At 37.7% G+C, this 21,714-nt stretch overlaps 1 protein-coding gene across 9 annotated transcripts in view; it reads right to left on the bottom strand.

Moving 5' to 3' along the window:
- The window catches only part of LOC106624555 (phosphatase and actin regulator 2), a 211,283-nt gene extending 190,768 nt beyond the window's left edge, over positions 1-20,515 (bottom strand). For 8 of the 9 annotated variants that reach the window (XM_070111423.1, XM_070111424.1, XM_070111431.1 and 5 more), the window contains exon 1: positions 19,633-20,515. In XM_070111423.1, coding sequence (XP_069967524.1) covers positions 19,633-20,443 — 811 coding nt within the window. In that variant the 5' untranslated portion in view covers positions 20,444-20,515. Of the gene's footprint in view, positions 1-10,531; positions 12,229-19,632 lie in introns of those variants that run through there. The other variant, XM_070111437.1, reaches the window with a different exon arrangement.
- Positions 20,516-21,714: the final 1,199 nt, after the last annotated feature.

Raw genomic sequence — 21,714 nt, 5'->3', positions numbered from 1 at the left:
GCTGCTGAGATACATGCGCAACACTCGGAAATTTTCCACGAACAGTTTTCATTACAAACATTTCATTTATCATTAAATAACGTTAAATCTATAATATGCACACACTCACGAATGCGCTTAGAATCGCATTAAACGTGGATTTGTACAATACAGGCGACACACACACACTCGCACACGAACACTTTGCATATGCATAATAAATCTTTTGTGGTCGTCTACACGCGAGCAAATATATTTAGTTATGCCTGTGTGTAGGATAAATGCGATGGTGGCGCTTCGTCGACAGCGGTTAAACGGCCATTAGTCGATTAATTTACGTATTAGCAGCTAAATACCCCCCAACATGCACGCATGCACACACACACACTTCTGCATCCCAAGCTCTATAATTAATTTTGCGCTTTATCAATTAGATATATTGTAGCATATCTGCTCAAAGGAGACATCCACACATTACAATTCCGGGAAAACCAGTGAATATCGCGCCACTATCCAAAGTGGGGAGAAGAGCGCAACAAAGTTATACTTTACGGTATTTTATTTATAATATTTTTATGTATCTGATATGTGTGCTACGTGAATATGAAAGATGTCACTCTCGTTTACTACTGAAAGTCGTGTTTTTCTGCTTCGTTATTGAAACTCCGTTATGCTATGTGATTGTGTTTAACGAGGAGGATACGAATGTTCTTATTATTTCATTATATTTAAATCAAAGTTTTTACTTCGTTTTAAATAATTTTTCTGTGTTGAACAGTTGGCCGGCTTGTATTGTATATTTCTTCGAAGCTTCATTCATTTGAGACAAATTTACAAAATATCCGCATTTGAAATTTCCATCGAACGATCGATTGCATTCAAAACTTCTAGTATTCAGGAAAATTCTTAGGAAAAAATGGCACGTGCATGCAATAAATCAAAACGCTGACAGCCGATTGCCGAGAGAACTTTGACAGCTGAAAGGAAGGATGTGGCAGAATGCAAAGCGAATGCATCTGTCAAAACTTGAGCAACGACCGAACGCGTTTGAGTGCCGTCAAAATGCCGTTCTTGCGATTGATGCGCACACATACACAAGTGAAAAGCTGAAATTCTCGTTTAACCCTCCGACGAACACTTGATTTATTGCAGCGCTTTGTATTGAATACGGAAATTGTTTAAATATTAAAGTTTTTAAATTAACTAAGAGACTTTAATGGGTAAAATGCAGTTAGAGTTTTGAAAAGGGATTGCAAAAATAATTAACAGGCAAATGATAAGTTGCAAAGGCTTTATTATATTAACAATTGGCATTGTAAATAACATTAATACGAAGTTGTTTTGAATTGAAGGGTGAAGATGGAAAAACTTACTAATAACTATTTTATATACTTTTTCTTATTTTATAACATCTGATTGTTAAAGTATTTTGCACGAAAACTGCTTGAGGAAAAAGTTAAACCTTTACTGGTTGCTTCTCACATGTATGATTACCAAGAAGGGGATTCGCAGAGATATTATCAGCGTGAAACTTCGCAAAACATAGACATAAGAAAGTGCTAAAGCACACTGCTCAGAGTAAAAGGTAATTTATTCGCACAAATAGACACATGTCTAAATACGAATATATGTATATCAGCCAAATCGGCCACAATCAAGGCTCAAAGAATTACGAAAATCAACAGAAGCGTTTTCCTTACACAACAACCTATGCTTCCGAGTTTCGTATACACATACACTTTCCTGCATGCCAGTAAGTGTTTAAGTCAGCGTTGGTGTACATATGTAAGTCATTATGTAAATATGTGTGTATGCACAAGAAGAGTGTATGTTTACTTAAGCGTGTAAACAAGTGTAGCGTTACGAGAAAACCTGCTGCATATTCACAACTGGCTGCTGCGGTGTAGCCGAAAGCCTAATGGCACACTGTGGCGTATGAGCAACATTTCGTTGTTCCCGGTTATATTTGGCAGCATAACCGCCGAGGCTATAACAAAACAACAATGTGTAGGCGAGAAAGTTTTTCGTCTACACATACACTTGATCGGCGCAAACACACTGTATGTGTGTGTGCGCTTTTGACAAAGATATAATTTTTAAGTCACAAACTTCGGCTATACATGAGGGCGGCGGTATTTTCGTGTTATGCTTCATTGAGTTTATGAAAATACCAACCTACGCACATCATCAGAAGTGCTCAGCTGCCAGTTATGCTGCATGCATAGCTATTTATGTGTGTAAGTCGTGTTGTCACATCCATCTACGTCAAGACTTACCTGCAAATAGAAATAAAATGAGAATATTATTTCGGTGCAATGTTTTTTTGGTGAAGAAAAATATAAATATTTACATAAAATCAGGTGTGTATAAATACAATTAAGATATGCAAATACAAATAGTTGAAAACAAACCTATACACATATGTATCGTTGTGGGTGAGTGTGTGAGTGTATCAGCTTTTGGCAAAACCACACACAGCTCAATAATCATATAGTTAGGTAGGAAAGTTGAGAGACTTTTGCCAACATATGTAACTCATCAACATCGTGTTTAAAATTGCAATAACAAAAGATAGGATACATATGAACATATGTAGATACATGAGAAATTTTCTGTATTTGTTTAAGCTAAAAACATGATTAGCATACCCAAGCGCTTGGCGATGCGGTGAAAGAGTAAAAACAAAAAAAAAACGCCAACTAGAAATCATAGTTGTTGCGCCTAACAATATGCCTTTGAATGAAAACAGTGAAGAAGAAGCAGAAGAGCCAAATGAAAAAAAAAACCAAGCAGTGATTAAAGAAAACAGATTAATTTATACTTTATTTATATCCTTAAATGGTTCAAGCCCGTTTACTAACTTTGCAACTCTACAACTTAGCAAAGCCGCCAACCTGAGCTGTTGCTTTCAAATTAGTTACAATTTCAATAATTTTTTAATTTCAAAGCTCCAAAAAGTGTAAATTGATTGTCTATTCTCAAATTCGTAATAGATACCAAAGCAGCTTACCACACTATAACGCCTAAAAGTAGATCTTCCAGTCATACATACATCAATGGAAAGGCTCGTAAGCACTTACCAGCCCAAAACTAAACATTTTAACATGCTGTAGTTACAGTTATTTTCGCTACAGGGTTTTCAGACTTTACACAAAAGAACTGGTGGGGCATACAAATCACAGCTCAAGGATTTCAACGAGCTTGCCAAGTGTGCGCGTACCCGCAAATGCACAGCCCAAAGCCGCCGAACCGACTTGTAGACGAGTGTATATATTTTTGCGAAAACATAAGGCAAAGCGTGCATCTATGTGTGCATGTTAGACCCGATGAGAGGCATATATACATGCATATATATGAGCGTGTTGTAAAGAGACATTTTATATTTTTATGCATTACTTTTCTGCCACGTTTCGATAGTTAGCGTATTGCATCTTGCGTTATGTCACATTTCGTTCCGCTGCTTGCGTCAAGGGATTAAAAATCATAAACATACATTCGTTGAAGACTCATATGCATCCATACTTAAATGGGTATGTTTGTAGTTCGTACAAGCTTTAAGACGGCTAACACGTGATGAGGCATTGTTATTGTAACCTTGGCGGTTAGAACCTAATTGCAAAAACACGCCAAGTTAAATATAACTACAGCTGAGTATCATACATACGCACGTACAGACATAGCATGTACTACGAGCTGTCAATTCGCTCATGCATCTTAATCACAATACGGTGAAACAAGAACAACAATCTTTACTTGGTGTCACGTCTACAAATCAGTGAGTTTTGGACAGATTTAAAAATTAGCATAGAAAATCGAGAAAATAATTGAATGTAAACTTATTCCCCTGTCCAAACAGTATATTTTTCTGAGGGGATTATGAAATTTAGTGGGCGGTTGGAATATTTTCCGGAGCAAATCCCACAGAAATCTATAAATAATCGCAATTTGTGAAAAGTTCAAAAGAAAACATGTGTGGGAAAAAGTTTCTAAAATATGCAAAGTAAATTGAATAATGCGATATAAATCACCCATTGTTTGGGCGTTTGCCGGAGGGGAAACCAAGTTTTGGAAAACAAACAAATTATAGAAACATAAAATTTGTTGTTACTTTAACTTTTTATACATATATATGCGCATACAAACTGGAATAAAATTAGCAATCACTTGCTAGTTGATTTCTCTTTTCGACATTTTTTCCCTGATTGACCTCAAAAGACAGAAATACACACCCCAATCAATTTCCTCAATTGACCCAGACATAAAATGGCACAAACTTTCGGCTTGACACAGCAAAATTAAGCAATTCTACAACTACAAAGCCACATATTGTAAAAACATTTATATGAACCTGTATGCGAAGTAACGGAGGTTGTAAGGGAAACGACATTTTCCGCTTGAGAAAGAATGAATGAAGAAATAGCGAGGCAAAAATCTTTGCCGACAGTTGCGGGGCGAAGTCAGCATGTGTTTGTCCCAAATTGGTGGCTTTGTCGGAGAAAAGGTCCGGTGGATGCATATACAGTTACACGATAAACACACACACACACCCACACTCAATAATGTCATTTAGTCTGCCACAAATAGTCTTATGCTCACCAACAAAATAAGTTATGTATATTGAGCAGATCAATAAGTATTGAAAATATTTCATGGAAAAGGCCGCAAGAACTTTTTAAGCAGCTTCTGAGTGCATGAAGTTTCTACCTGGCTGTGCAACTTGTTTACAAGGACGTATCATACTTGCCGAATGTAGGAAGAAACTTTGTTGCTCCGTTCTGGAACTGATATTGCAAATTGTTCAGAGAGAGTTTTTCTTAACTTTTTTTTTTAATTAATGGAAAGTGGAAGAGTCTGTCGCTTTTAGCATATGATACAACAAAGGCAAGGTTAACCAAAAAATTGACAGTTTCTTAATAATTTTTTTAAGAGTTTCGTATTTTGATGCTTCTTCAGAAAATATTTAAATTTGAGTCAATAATATGCAATTTCTGATCATTTTGTTATTAAAGGAACACCATTCACTCGAATAAGAACTTTCTCGGAACTGAAAACGTCTAGGAACTGAACATGTCTAGGCAACCTGGTACAACTGACAATGCGAATACATCTTGCTTAGTGATCCAGCTTATGCTCAAGAGGCTTTGACCTTTGAGTAACTATTTCATGCGGAGCAGACGACCATTTGCTTCGACTTGCTTTGCAACATTCAACATTAAATTTGAATATTTCTAAAACTCCCAAATATTCTACTCTTGTCTAGCTTGTGCGTACAGCCAAGATCATCTAAACATTACCAATGTGTCGCATAGGTTAAAGAGAGCCCAAGCGCCACATGAAAAGTCAGAGCAAGAAATATAATAATTTCCCATGAATTACAAACAATTGTCAAATGAAGTAGGGGAACTCAACGCTAAAAGACTTCTGGGCATATAACTATCAACAATATTTCAACCGACCTCTGCCAATAATGAGTAGTAACACTCTCTGAATGCATTAAAACTTTGGCAAGAAAAGAGAGGACTTTGTCTGTCTATACTTGTACATATCATTTAAGAAAAAACTATTTATGTTTCGAATTCTATTTTCAATAATGTTTAACAGCTGATGAATGGGAAGAACGATTACTCTAACATGCAATGCTGTTGGCAAAAAGCAATTCGCTGTTGTTGCCAACAAATAATTTCTGTTGAAGACATTTGTTAAGCATTGCAAATGTTGTTTACACCATCCGTCATTTCGTACAGGCGCCCAGTTCTTTTCATTTGCAATGCAATTTCGTTTACCAGGAACTATTACAATTTCTTAGATCCATTTTTCATATTTCGTGTATTCTTTTTCTCCATTTGGTCTTTTATTATTGTCGCCTTTTGGCTCAGTGAATTGCATTGTTATTTGTGCTTGGAGAGTGGCAAATAAGAATAACTGCAAAACAATCTTATAAATCCCCAATGTTTAGATACAAGCTATGTACTTATGCAATTCCTTAAACACACACACGTTATATAACCGCATGTGAATGGGCGGGTGTGTGTGTTTTCGAAACCATTATGCTTTCACACGCGCACACATTCGTAGGCACTCGCTTGCAAGTATTTTCGGCTGAATCAAAGCTTTAAACCTACATTTTGCTCTGCGAAGGTTCCTAAAAGTGTGGGTGTGGGCTTAAGGGCGAATTGTGGCTGCGCTTGTTCACAGCAAAATCTTTTTTTTTCCATTTCATGTTCATGTTCGTGTTCGTTTTCGCTTTCACTTTTATTTTGTGTCCATATTTATTTTTGACTTTTTTCTTAAATACAGTTACTTTACTCAAAAACTTGTTAGAAGAGCTAAAAGGATTACGTGGTCGTTGGCATCACCGCCACTTCGACTACAGTTTAGTTAATACATATTGAGTATGTGTGTGTAAACAAACATGAGTGAGTATGTATATGTAGTACCTACAAATGTGTTTGTATATGCTTTTCGAGCTGAGATAATATACTCATTTGCTTTAGGGACTTTTCGCAGGCAAAAGACAATTTTCATGACTCGTACGTTGGTTGGCTGGTTCTTGTTTACATGACGCTCACGTAATAATTAGTCGTCGAGAATAAAATTCAAATAATTAGTAAGCCAAAATGCTTAATTATTTTGTATAAAACCGTTTTTTTGAATACTTTTTATATTGAACTTCATTGACTTCATTATGCAAATAGGTAAATATTCGATTATAATATTTACTGTTAACTAATTTCCAATTTTCAGAAACTGGCGAAGAAAACTTAACAAAACAAAGCCAAACCCCTAAAATACTTCTTTAAGTTATTCTTAATTCCGTTAAATAACTTTCACTCCTTAGGTAGCGGTTAATATTTCTTAAAGTATATGAAGTACCTAGTTATCATATTTACATACTTGCATTGGAAAAGAAAACTCTCGAGACAGAAAGAAATTTCCATAATCGACGCCATCTCATTCAAAGCCGCATAAATTATGCTTGTCATTCATTCAGCCCAATTTTTTTGGCAGTACAATTTTGCGACATGCTCAAAGGCATGCTACATATGTATATATATTATTTGCTACATATGTGTATACATATGTCGTATATGAATGTATGTATGCACAAATATGCTTTTCACTTATTTCACATTTCACTTCGAGCATAAGAAGACTCTTTGCGAATTATCGGCAATCGTCTGAACTCCTTAATTCATTCCTCTGCACAGCAAGAGATTGGGTGGCGAAATATTTTATTTTTGGCAACTTGAATAAGTAAAAGCACTTGCGCTATTGTGGAGAGCATATCATGAATACTATAATTAAACTTCAGAACGATTTCTTTATAATATTTCGAGGAATATGAAAATTGATAGAATTTTGTTACATTTTATTCCTTTCTTTAGCTCAAAATTAGTAAACGCAATTTTAATTTTGGAATGCCAAAAAATGATTAAATTTCACAGTCTAGAACTCAGATCAGTGTACGAGTCTACTACACAACAATTGCAGCAGTTTCAACAGTTTCATTGACTAAATCTGGCAAATACGTCAAGTATTGCAGGCATTTCAATTGATAAATGGACTTTCATTTAACAGTTTTTTCAAAAAAGACACATAAGTCGTAGTCGTTTGCAGAAATATATTTCGTTTTGTATTTTAAATTAATCTCTTTTATAGCAATATTTCCGTTGAAAGTTTTTGTTCGGATCGCAAATGTTGGTTTAATAAATTAATAAATAAATTTATTAGACAAAAAATTTAAGATGGTGATTTTGCGCAGTACTCATATCAGTACTAGTCTATTCTTGGAAAATCTGAGCGAAGTGTGAGTGTACAGACTATGTCTAAGTAATTTAGTCTGCCCACTTTTACTGTAAAAAAGTTCTTTTGCCAGAAGATTTGTATTTCCACGTAGTTAAATCTTAAAGAATCCAATGTATCGAGCACGCGAAAATCTCAATTGGGATAACAAAAACTCTCAACATCCCTTTTGGATCAGCCTTGTCGCAAGAGATACGCTACTTGTTAATAAAACTCAAGCAAAGTCATTATTCAGCTACTTTAGCCAAAACTTAAATATGAGTTCCCTGAAACGAGGCAATTGTGTTTGAAAAATTGTAGTGTTGCGAGGTATACAGTTTTTTCGATGCCATATGCATGCGTGTGTGTAAATTTAAGGCGCTTGTGTACTTATTTACATATGCACGAGTGCATATTCATTATCTGTGTACTCGTGTGTGTTTAGACAGTCTTTCCGATAACATTTGCAAATTCAAAGTAAATCATCAGACAATCCATGAGCAAATGCAACTGTTGCAACATGCAATCGTGCAACACATATGCTAAAAGACATTTAGACAGACAGAGGCTTATGCAAACAGCTTTTCACAATGCATACATATGTTTGCATGTGTGCGTATACTACCATAGTCAGGCGCAAACGAGCAAATAGAAGCGATGTGTATTCATGGAGACTGCAAGTGTGTTGCATGGGCACTGCTTTCGCTTACATACAAGTCTATAGATAGTGTGTTGTGGCATGCATTTGAGAACTGTGAACGCATCTAAACAGCTCAGGGCATCATTTTGTTAACTAAGTAACTCTGCCGCAAAGCTTACAGGTTGCACATGGATGTGTGTGTAGTTGTGTGCTGAAAAAGCCAATTTGTGCTTAAATAAGGAGGTCTGCCAAATAAAAAGCTAAAACGGAAATGTTCGAGGTTGTTGCCAAATAGATTTGTTTGCTTGCACGAAGGTTGATATGATCTTTTGGAGTTGGTTTTTATAATAAGTTTCCTTGAGTTCGATGACCTTTGACATGGATTTAAAGAAAAGTGTAAGAGGATACTAACATAACAAAAGCAGTTGCCACAATTACAGCTGGCTTTTATTTAACGAGTTGGAAGTGTTTTTTTCATAAACTACATATTGCCATTCGAAACCACTTTGGTTATGTAGACCCGTTTATTTTGACAATGATTCGTCTGCTGGTGCGATGGTTGCACTACAAGTACTCAGATTTCTTTACTCTGAAATTTTTGAGAAGAAACTTATTGGTGGCTTCTTACATGCAGTCAATATCTCATACTTACAATTCTATTATATTATGTATATTCAATCATTTTGTCCTCAACTGGTTTACCTTCACTTGAGCTACCTGGGAATTATTAAATTATCAGCAAAAATCTATATCTCAATTCTGATACCATGTCTACTGGTTTAGACACTAAATCTGTATCTAACTAGAGCTGGGTTTTTGCAGAACAAAGCATGTCCGCTTCCACTAGCGCATTCGGAGTGAGGAGTCCCCAACAACAAATGCGTGCTCTTTAGGAGAAGAGGGGCGTTTTATTTACATGTGGAACGTATAATGAATCCACCCGACTCGTATGCAATAGTAGATTTAAATTCATGCCAGGTAAATACATATTACTCGTAAAAGGAAACATTACTCATACGCCCTGTACAACGAAAATCATAATCATAGCGCGTTTAACGTAACTCATACGCCTCAGTGGGCTTGGATAATACAAATGCACACGCGTCAATGCCACGCAAAGGAAGTCTGCTGTGTCTTTTATAGAACAGTTTAAATAAATTACAACATTATCTTTATTTAAGGAGGACAACCAAGGCAACTTATAGACGTGTGCGCACATACTTCACTCCTCTTCTTTCCATGGATATGAGGCAAGGGTCGCACATAAGTTCATGTGTATTTAAAATATATCTTATTCCTAGCAATTACGCAATGTTTCACATTCTAAAGACATCAGTAGACATGCTTATTCTTGGTTAGCGGGCATATGTTTGTTTGTAGTTGTATTATACTCGCAAATGCATTGAGGGTGTGACTTTTGCACCTTTCTCAGGCAAATGTAAAGGACGTGATATTAAAAAAATAGATTCCACAGCAAACATTACACTCACCTTTTCCTCGGCTGAAGATTGAGCTTGACTAAAAAGTGCAAAATTCGAAGTTCGGAACACAAATGAATGTTAATAACTGCATATGCTTATAGGACCTATTCGAGTAGTCATTATAAACTATTTAATCATTTTTGGAAGTGTCAGTAAAAATGTAAATAAGTGTCGGAAGTACAAAACAGCAGGATACTTAAAAGTTATGGAATAACTTTTCAAACTCATCACTCACATGAATTACTTTTTGTCATTCGCATTAGTAGTTAAGGTATAAGAATTCACAGAGAGTGAGTGCAATGCTTGCTACAATTTTATACCCAACGTATAATTTTTGTTGAACAATGTACGAGTAAGAATAACTTCGAATCTTAAGTAAAGCATAAAGCAAATATTGATGAAGTTTTTATAAAAACCGCGACTGAAGTTGGAAGCTGCCCCCAAGTACCTTTAGATGACTTATGACTTCATATATGGTATTAAATATGTAATAACCAAAGGTTGTGATGTTTTATTTTTCCTTAATTCTGCATTAATATATATAATGGACTTTAGAAGCTTATATTCCGAAGACGAATAACACATTGACTTAACATTTTCAAAGCTATAAAATTTATAACACATCTCTAAAAACAGTTCATAGCTTTACCTGTTTTAAAAAAATGCAGTAGTTTCCGTTTCCGACAGTTACTTGTCACCTTTCCGCCATTACCGCCGCCAACACCATATTCCTGGTATGAATACTGCAGTCCGTTGTGATAATAGTATTGCCGCTGGCTATGCGGGTGGCTATGTTGATGGTGGTGGTGGTGCCGTCTGTAACGGTGGTGCGGCTGCGGCTGCGACGGCGAATGCGGCTGCGACCGATGCTGCTGTGGAAGGCTGTGTGGCTGCGCACGCGAGGAAGGCTTCGCCGACAACCGCTTCGTGGCTGAAGTACGTTCCAGCTGCTCGTTGTAGTGCTGCGCTACTGCTGATGACGATGAAGATTTCGATGTTGATGGGCCTTTGCAGTGCGTGCCAGCAGGTAGCTGATCCCAGGCGCAGCACATGCTACGCATATTTAAAAGTACAAGTACTGCTGCCGCTGAATTATGTGCAAACGAAGGTAAACACTCAAACACTCGCGTTAAAAAAGAAAATAGAATGGATAAAAGTGAAAGAGTAAACAGTGCTAAAACTCAGCCGTCGCAGCTGCAGCTTCCGGTCTATTTTTGGCTGTTCTCGTCGTAAATTCATGCACGTGCGATTCGCATTTCATTATTTGCCAGCACTCATATGTGCGAAAGTTCCAGGATTCGCACTGCTATATGCGTAGAAATGTGTGTGTTCTGCTGTTGACAGTCGAGCGTTTTTATGCGTTACGTGATGTTTACTCTAGTTAAAAAGAGGCGAACAGCGTGCGAAACAGTTTAGTAAATGCGCAGTAGAGTCGCCGTGTAAAACAACTCACTTTAGTGAATAACATAAAAATTAACAAACACACGCACTCTCGGAGAATTGCTTTCAGGCAGTTATCACAATTTATTTCATTTCGTTTTTACATCGCACTTTATACACCTTTTCACACTTTAGCGCCTGATGGATGGACATAGTCAGGTCATGACAGAATACAGCAACAACACAAAGGTGGAACAGTAAATTAAAAATCAATCATTGCTGCTGAAGACTATCGCGCCGCCAAAGCACTCGCCCTGAAAGCCTTCTTTATGGCTTCTGGTCGTTGAAATGCGCCAATGCCGCGCGGGCACACAATGGATTCGACTCACCGAGGAAAAACAAAAGCGCGACACAGTTAAATAAAGACTTGCAAACAACGTTGCTTGCACAGCAGCAGAATAAACGGAGAAAACGCAAAAGGTATGTATTTTAGAAAAAATGCAAGCGTTCTCTCATTTGGCACACATTCCTAATCAATATGTAGGTGAGCATATTGTGCCCTTCTAGACAAACACTTTGCCCCTCGCCACTTTGCGCTAATTTACATACTAGTGCTCAATAATTCTAAGAATTTTTTGATTTTCAACTTCGGGTTTTCACATATATCCACATATATCTAAATGGTGCGCATTTACATATATACTTGTAGCACTTGTAACGCTCGTTTACTTGTTTAGTTGCACTTCAAACTTGTTTTCAACAATTCGACAAGTAACACAAAAAAATTGCATTATTCATAAGACACTCTCAAAATCACAGCTTCTCGCCACTCACAATAGTCTTATGCGTTTCCAATTACAAATTCTTTTCGATCTTCAAGCAGCCAGTGTTCATTTTCCCGTTTGCCCAGCAATTTCGCGTTTTCGTATGCCATTCAACGCGTCGCCGTTTAAACTGAAATTGCAGCCGTTAGCTAAGTGAAATGAAATCACCAAAGCTGGTTAATTAGCGGTGTTCGCGTATCTTGTGGTTCTCGCCGGCCAGAGCACAAAAGGTAAATTGCTATGTCTCATATTAGTTAACGGCTATTAGTTGTGTCATTTAACAGAGCACATAGAACAGAAAAACACACTCTCGCCTCGACAGCGTATAATTACCGAAGCTTATTCATACATTAGTATGCCAAAGCACTTGCAGGTATTTAGTCTACTCAATAAGTGAATTCACGATGCCGATTCATCTCACGCGAACAATTTTTTATTATTGCTAACTCGTATGAAAACTCCACAATGGTCGAAGTCAAAAATGTTTTTGGATCACTTCAACTCACTTTTGTGTACAAGTATAATTTGAATATACATACGGATATCGGAGAAACCAACAGTTAACTTGTGAGTTATTTAAATCATATTTCGTCAGCTAGTGACTATGAACAGCATTCGAGTCGCTAATTAATAATATAATCTAAATAAACTCAGTTCATATCTTCCTTATATCATTGATACCGAGTTCCGTGCTTTCGTACCTCTTTTAAATGAACGTCTCGCATAATAAGTAAGTTTTTGCTAACATCTCGAAATGTGTATTTCCTTAAATTCTTAACATTTTCGCGGAACCCATTCTTTTATCAAAAGCTTTTGGCACTGAACTTAGAGACTTAGAACAGGTTGTACACCTTTGCACAATCTTTGTATAAGATAACTGGTGTGTGTTAACTAACGCGAAAAAACCAACAAACCGAATTATTTTGTCGTAATAAAAATATTACAGAATTAGAGGCTTCAAAGTTCTTCTTTATTTGGCGACGCATGGAGATGTAGAGTTTCTATGAATAAATGTTTCCAAACTAAAATTACTACATTCAACAATATTCATCATGAAACTATGGCGTAATCTACAGAAGGATGTTAAAAAGCGAATTCATTCATAAGTATTATATGACTACAGGAGTAGATGGACTTTTTCTCGTTCACCATCATTCCCATTCGTTGCGATTCTTATCCAACATCTCGACGAGCTTTAATTTTCTTTAGTACGTTCGAGATTATTTCTATGTTTTTCCATCTTTTCCTAAACTGGTCCAATTGTAATCATAAAGTTGCACTCGTACCTATAAAGAGCATAAACGCGAACAACGCTATAGAAATGAGTGGCATTCTAGGACCCCGCTCAACTAACATCTATTATACTCATAGCTCGATTGTGCTGCTTTTACCAATGCACTTAGTCACGCTGTTGCTTCTGACAGCCCCGATACCACCGCCTTACATTCCATTGATTACATAGTTTATTTTACCATGGCAATTACTCATTGGATAAGCCAGATTTCAATCGAAAGGAGCAATTTCAATTTATTTGCGGAAAATTATTCATTTCGAATAATGCTGCCACACCTCCCACTAAACTAAAGTATTCCAAAACCCTATGTTTCCTATTACTATGTAACGTGTGTGTGAGTGTGTGTGGAATGAAAATTTAATATTAATGACCTTAGGCTTGTGACAATAATTATTCGTTACATTTCATTAATTTAGATTTATTGTGCTCTAATCTACAGAACTAAATTATCAAATTGAAAGGGTTGGAAATGCTGATAGTGCAATTGTCTAAACACCACCAGCACGACAATTAAACATTCTTCATCGAACAGTAAAAGTAACGAAGTTTGTGCTCGACCATGGCTTTTGGTTTGTAAATAGGTGTGTATGGGCATTATTTCTCAAATATTAATAGCATATAATTTAAATCTAAATTTAAAATAATTTCCTTATTAATTGCAAATCCAGAAAAACCAGCTCAAAAACCTTTGCACGCTGCACTTCATTCCAGGCACATACCACATTGTTGAGTTTGTGTTTGTGTGTGATTTGTAAAGGGAATTCAATTTAAAGCTTTGACGCTTTTCCTTGACCTTAGCCAACGTTTTGTTTTTTTATTGTTACTTCTTTGCAATTTATCTTATGGTTGTATATTCCCTCATCGCAATTCTTTAGTCTTCGCACTTCCGTTTCGTGTTATCTAAGTGCAGAACTAATTTAACCTGCCACATCATCAGAGTTGTCAAGACGGTGCGGCTCGTCCGTTTTCTGCTTGCTCGGCGCTTCATTTCCGCTTGAAGCCATCGAAATTAATAAAGTTTCCTGCTCTATGTATGTGGGCGCATGTTTGATCAGAAACGTGTTTTAATGGCTACTATAACCAGAGCACATAGTATTATTTGGTCTGCTATGCACTTTTACCGCACTTCAAGATTATTTAAAATTTTTCATGATGTACGCGTGGTTTGTACATTGCCTCTCATGTATTCACTCTTTGTTTTATATAAGTTTAGTGCTTACCTGAGACAGCGTTTGTTAGCCTGGACTCCACGCATAAAGTGGCTGAATGTCGCTTTGCACTATATAAACTTTTATAGCTTAGAGAAAAAGTATCTCAAACTAAGGCATTCGAATTTTTATTTCGTTTTGACTATGGAAGAAGTGCTTTGAGTCATTTACCATATATTAACGATTACATTATTCCTATCTTCAGACCATTCTGAATCTAATGATGAGTTCAATGCCTATCTTTTTTTTGTGTTAAAATAGCGACCCCAAACATATCTTATATAGACTAAGGTAGTGACTACTAATACTACTAAGAACTCTCTTAATCTTGAAATCAAGTAATGAGATATAAGTTCAGTTACCGCCTACATCTCTGCTAAAGCTTGAATTGAGCTTCTACCTCATTTAAGATAGAGGTTATAAATTGCTTATTCATTATTTTTGTACTATATCCATTGGGTATAATTTCTTGCAAATTTCTATAGTTCTGTAGCAGAAACCCAATTTAGAAATTTTAGGTCTAGCAAAAAGCCACAACTTGCTCTGACACGGAAAAAGTACGAACGAATTCTGGAACTAGTGAAGAAGAACGGAGCTAATTAAGTTCTTCAACAGATTGAGAGGCACTGCGTACTTAACACTTGAGACAATATATAATATAATATGACGACCCATAACTAAGTGCTAAGATGATTTCATTTGGTCGCTAACGCTTGCATATACAAGTATAGATGTGAGAGCATCTATATACCATATACCAGTCAATATCAGAGCGCACATGTTTTCAATTTACAACTCACCGAATATTTGCAAGAGATTTTATAATAAATGCTAACGGTGAATAATTAAATTAAAAAATTAGCCTAAAAGCCAGTAATTGGTGAAGCGCTTCGACGGAATGATGGCTGTTATTGCAAAAGTCCCCATCTACTAATATATATGAATATACACGAGCATTTGTGTTTCAATTCCCGCCTCGGCTTTTATGTAAACCACTCTCATACCATTTAACTAAATTTTGATTGTTGTTCATTATTTGGGGCCAGTGGAAAACCTAATTCCTTGCTATGTTATTGTTGCTGACTCCTACTGGCCGCCAACGCTTTCACACGATTACTTAACTCGCTGGCTTAGCAAGCCATTTGCTCAATCTCTTTTTAGCTATCACTTTAATTGTTGTTGTAGAAGTGAAAAGGTTCAAGGTTCTCGGTGGCTGTGTTTGCGTGTCAAAGTCAGTCATCGCGACAACGATAAGGCTGTTCGCTTTTCGGCTTGGCACTCGCCTGCAGAATTTTGGCAACATCCAAACGCCTATTTAAAGTGTATGTGTGTGTGTGTGTGTGTGTAAGCAAACACACGAATATCCACACCGTATACCGTTATGCGCGCGTGGTAATTGGGGCGAGAAGAAGTTAACAGTGATTTCGTGAAGCATTGCGCCAAAATATTCCGAATGTAAAATGTGCGGTTTTATGCAAATGACACACTTAAACCCCAAACCACCGTACCCCGCTGCCAGCTGCCTGCCATTTGGCAAGTGGCAAGTCGACACATAGCTGTGCAGCATCTTAAGTTTAACACCACAACTTGAGGCAACTTGTCTGCAGAGCCGAACCATTTCTCTGCGGGTGTGAGATCTAATTTGGTGCTGGTGTTTCAACGGAATTTCACTCGCTTTACTCTGTTTCGCATTTTGCAAATACTCGAATTTCGAAATGCACACTTGTGCAAACACACTCCCACTCACGTTGATGCGAAGTTTATGGATGTTTATGACATAACTACTCGGTTTATTTGAACATGCGTACGCCGGACTTCTCGTGACTCCGGCTTGGTGTTACACAAGACCACTTGCGAATCGTTACCGTCTCACGAAGGGGAAAGTTACCATATATACTTATGTATATATATATATATATATATATATATTAAATAACATTTAGCAAGAAAAAAAATTACATTCCCGTTATTTATATATACATACATATACAGTAGTAGTCGAGGCACTTAAAAACGCAATGAAGAAAGTCCAGCTGAAAGTCTGAAAGTTTGTTGGTTTTAAGAGAGCTCGGCAGTACAATTCCGTTAATTGATATTCACATGTGTAAACTCTTCTTATTCCCATTTAACTTGAGAACCAAAAGTTGGAATTTCCCACTGTGGCCAAAAAGGAAACGAATGTTCTAACGATGTGTTCAAACTGTGTTTGCGCAATTCCGTTTTGAGCGAGTCTAAAAACACAAATCAAAGTGCTTTTAGTCGGGATTATTAACGTTCTCTCTCTGCAATCTATACTATACAGCTATAGGACATATACTTGCCCATAACTTTTAAATTAAATCAGAATTAGAATTCGCTACACAAACAAGTTCTTGAAAGAGGTTTTTCATTATTTGAATAATTAAAATAAACAACAAATGGAGCATGTTTTACACTTAAGCATATTTGAGTACAACCATTCATTATGTTCTTATGAATTCGGTCGGCATCTTATTTTCTTTCATTTGAGCTTATATAAGTTTAGGCCTTTCCACAAAAACCCATGTCTTTTATAATATATAAAACGAAGGAAAGTGATGTGGAGTAAGTATGTGTGTACACATGTGGACTGAGCTGGTGGGTTACTATTTTCTGTTTCCCGCTGTTAACTTTTGAGGATGAGTGGGAAAACAAAAGTCTGATTCTGATTCTGATTCGAACAATTTGCATTTTTTTGACATTTCTTGAATAATTTTTCTGGAATTTGACCGCCTTTTATTCTGAGAAATAACGGCATCAAGAACAGAAATTATGGCATTAGAAAGATAAAATTACGTACTAAAAAGCTATTCAGACAGTTTTGTGATTACTTGACACAATAATGTTTAATCACGCACCAAAACTGGACAACAGCAAAGAGAAAATACGCCATTGACTCCTTTTCTTCTTTCTTCGATATAGGCGAAAACGTAAGCCAGGCAGTTGGATATAGGATGGATGGAGACTTTATCTTCATGATACTATAACAGCCAATCACGCTTAATTTTTGTTTCGACAATTCCTTTCCGGTAATTTTGATGTCAAAACATCAAATCGGTCCCTTTCGGAAGCGGATAGTTACTCAGGATGAAAAGTGGATCAAGAGAAAACGTTCGCGGGCGAATCGCATTGAGCCGACGCAAACGTTGACCAAGCCAAGATTGACAATCAGGAAAGTTTTGTTTAGTGTGTTTGGGCGGAAATTATCTACTATGAGCTGCTCCACTACGACCAAATTCTGAATTCGGACCGACACTGTCAACAGTTATACCGCTTGAAGGAAGAATAACCCAAAGTGGCCAATAAGAGAGGAATTGTGTTACTGCAGAACCGCGCCAGACCACACAAATCGAAAGTGACTCGCCAGAAGCTCGGGGACTTTGATTGCGGAGTTCTTATGCATCCACCTTATAGCCCGGATATGGCATCAAGTAATTACTACCTTTTCTAACTATGGCGAATGGTTTTGCTGGTAAAAAACGGACGAGAGACATTATGAAATTACCTTCAAAATGGCAACAATTTATCGAACAAAATTCTAACCATTCTACCGTTCTAACTATGTTAAATAAAATCTTAAATTAAATGCAAAAATAGCGGATTTCTTTGCTTTTTCTTTACAACGATACGAAAACTACTTGAAGAATTGTGTATCATTCGGTTCAAAGTGCATAACGGAGGTATAATAGTGAGATGTGGGAACGAAAACGACCTATGGACTACATATTACACTAATATCAAAGCATTATGTTTAAAATTCCGTGCGAATTCTAAAGTCTTCCAAAGTCGCCAAATTCTTGAACTTTGAGGAAGACCAATAAAAAATTTCGGTCGCGAAGTATTGTATTTTTAAGACGAAATTGCTTATTTTTTATGATGACGCTCTCACCCATAAAAAGACTGCGTACGTATCGATGAGTGCATGTGCACTGGGTGAGGTTATTAAATACAAAATGTAGAGTAAGATAAAGTGCGTAACATTGTCGACGCACACATTAAAGGTATCATAGCGCGTATTTAGGTGAGGTCATGCGTGAGATTGATACAAATTTACGACGCAGACGAGCAATTTCAGTTCGTTTTTGGTTAAAAATTCTATTGTAAGTTTAGTCATCATTTTAAATGACCGAAAATATGAAAACAAATTGTGAATAGATACAACTGAAGCGGAAAAGACCTCCTAGTTGCATGCTTCCATTTTAGAATCGAGAATCTTTATTTATGTATATTAAGAGAGATGGCAATCATGAGCTAGAATTTATTTAGGAGTCCAGATATGTGTAAAATATTGTGCACTGTGGAGTAGAGAAAGGCCTTTCCACTTCAATGCAACAGTTCAATGCACTTCCTGCTTGCCACTTTGTTAGCGTCTGTTGCTATTACATAGTTGCCATATTTCCAATTGAATTATTGCAGAACACCTATGTACCCAAGTATGCGGCTTTGCACATGACATATCAAGTGCATTCGCTTCTCGAGTGTGTTAGTTTGTTCGATTACTAATGCGACTGCACTTGCATTCGGACCCTTTGTCATCCTTGTATTTGCTACTGAATCCGTCATGCGGTATTTGCTACTGAATTAAACACCCGCAAGATATTCTCTCTCGCTCTTCATTGCTCCATTTCACTGCCAGCTCATCAATTACCTCGATTTAACATAACAGTGACTCTCATGAATGGCAATGATGCAGTGTTTGGGATCTCAAAAGGCTTAGGCGAAATTCTCGTTACCGTTTGTGGTGTGACTATTATGGGACACTTTGTTTTAAAATATTATAGATTTGTGTCGTAATAATCTTCTGCTAAATTATTGCTTACACTCGAAATGTAGTTTCTTACATACATAGCTGAACCCTTATTATAAGCTTACAAGCTTTGATCGGTTTCGAAGCTTTCCCCCAACCGTCCCCAACCAAAAAGAAAGTTCGCGTAAAGCTTTGTACTGTTCCAGAGTTGTAGTAGTTCATAACTCTGGGGAGGCTTATTGACCATATGTTTAAGGCATTAGCTGTTGTTGTACTTACCTTTGTACATGGGAAACTCGCCATCGCTGTGGCTGTGGCACAGCATCATTGGTGATCGACAACGGGAGCGTTCCACACTCGTGGTGACCTGTATGCTGCCACCGCCCCCGCCGCCGCCGCTAGAGTTCTTTGCATTTGCATTGGATGAGGCGGCAGCTGCTGCTGCTGCTACGGCTGCGGCGGCCGCTGATGCCGAATAAGAGCGTGACACGTGAGAGAGTGTGCGGCGTCTTATGGTGGTGGCGGTATGTTGTGATGACGAGCGGTGATGTTGCGGCGTAGAATGTTGGCGATGGTGATGATGCTGTTGCTGCTGCTGCTGTTGTTGTTGCTGTGCTTGCTGCTGGGTTGCCTGTTGCTGCTGCTGCTGCTGCTGCTGCTGTTGTTGGTGTTGTTGTTGCAATTGCTGCTGTTGTACAACAGCTGCCACCATGGACTGATAGCGATGACTTCCGGCGCCGCCCAGCGAAACATGATGCTGCAACGGCGGATGTGCGTGTGGCGCCAATGGTGGATGCGAGTGTTGATGTTGCAATTGCTTTTGTTGTTGCTGCTGTTGCTGTAGCAGTGCAACGCTAGCGGTTTGGTGATGCACATGCTGATGTGTATGTGTATGGGTGTGCGCGTGGGCGTGTTGGTGCGGGTGCGAATGGGTGGCATGCAAATGCGAGTGCCCTCCCCCACCCGTAGCCGAACTGTTGCCACCTGCCGAGATGCTACTGCCGACGCCGGCGCCAGCGCCAGCCGCGCCCTGTACGTGTTGGTGGTGTTGATGATGTTGTTGCAGCTGCCGTTGTTGCAATTGATGCATCAATTGTTGTTGCAATTGCTGTTGCAGTGGCTTAATGCCAGCGACAGTGGTGATTGGCGCTACGGTGGTTGTTGTTGTGGTGCCACCACTGGCCAGTGACGTCGTGCTGCCAGAACCGTGACCGCCGCTGCCGACATTGCCAGCAGCACTCACAGCGACAGCCGGATTCTTCTCCCATGGCCCGTTATTATCTGTGGTATAATCCAGTTTGCCAAATACTTCGCCCCTCGTACAGCTAACGGTTTTTGTCCAAGACAAAATGAACGCTATGCAATTGTTGTTGAGCTAATTTTGTAGATTTTCGGTCGCCTATCTTAGAAACGTCTTTGAGCATTCAGATTCGTTGGTGTTTTAATATATTTCACTTCGTTAATATTTAATTTAAATAAATTAAATTTTTTTCAGTGTATTTTTTTCTGTATTTCGAATTTTAATCTTAACACCTTCTTAACTTCGATTATTTTATTTCATTTTTTTCTAAACTATCTGCGAATTTCGCACATGCGTGTCGTTGAACTTTTCCAATTAAAATTACTTAATTAATAGCCGAGAACCGAACAAAATCAAACATTTTGCGCCAAACTTGCACGAACGCACAAAAACTCTTTGCACTTTGCTCGACTTGATTTTTCACTTTAATCGTCAGCAGCAGCTCCATCGGCAGAAAACCAAATAATTACTCGCGCGAATAGGAAAACTTGGGCACTTTTTATTTCAAAACCGACACCACGAAGAGTTAAACTTCGGCAGCGACTTTACAAAACAGCGACAATTTTTCATTCATATTTTTAGAAGAATTTTAGGAACTGAATTACTATAAATGTTGATGACGATGTTGTACAAATTTTTCCGCATAAATAGCGAAACGTTTTTTCTCCGTGCCTCTCTCGTACTACCAGTGGTTATCTGTCGAATAAAACCAGAATAAAGTAAAGAGAGAACTGGGAGGAGTTGGTAGAATCTTGGACTGAGATCTGCGCTAGTTTTAGGCAGAAGTGAGAGTTTTGAGGCAACTGTTGCACTTGTTTAATAGCTAATTGTGCATTTTTTGGCGACTAAGTTTTAATTCGGTCAGGAACTGTTTGAGTGTTCTTAAATGCCTTTCAAGGATGCTCTCAAATGACTAGCTATAAAAAGGGCTTCCAGAGCTCTTCTAGCAGAACAGTGGTGGGAACTGTTGAAGGTCACAGCTTTTAAAGTAAGGAGCTATAAGAAACACTGATCGACGGAAGTCTAAATGTTGAAATTCGTAAAAACTATATAGGATACGA

The sequence above is a fragment of the Bactrocera oleae genome, chromosome 6, assembly GCF_042242935.1.
Source record: "Bactrocera oleae isolate idBacOlea1 chromosome 6, idBacOlea1, whole genome shotgun sequence".
Taxonomy (NCBI): Eukaryota; Metazoa; Arthropoda; class Insecta; order Diptera; family Tephritidae; genus Bactrocera; species Bactrocera oleae.
This window is presented reverse-complemented; position numbering and strand designations above follow the sequence as displayed.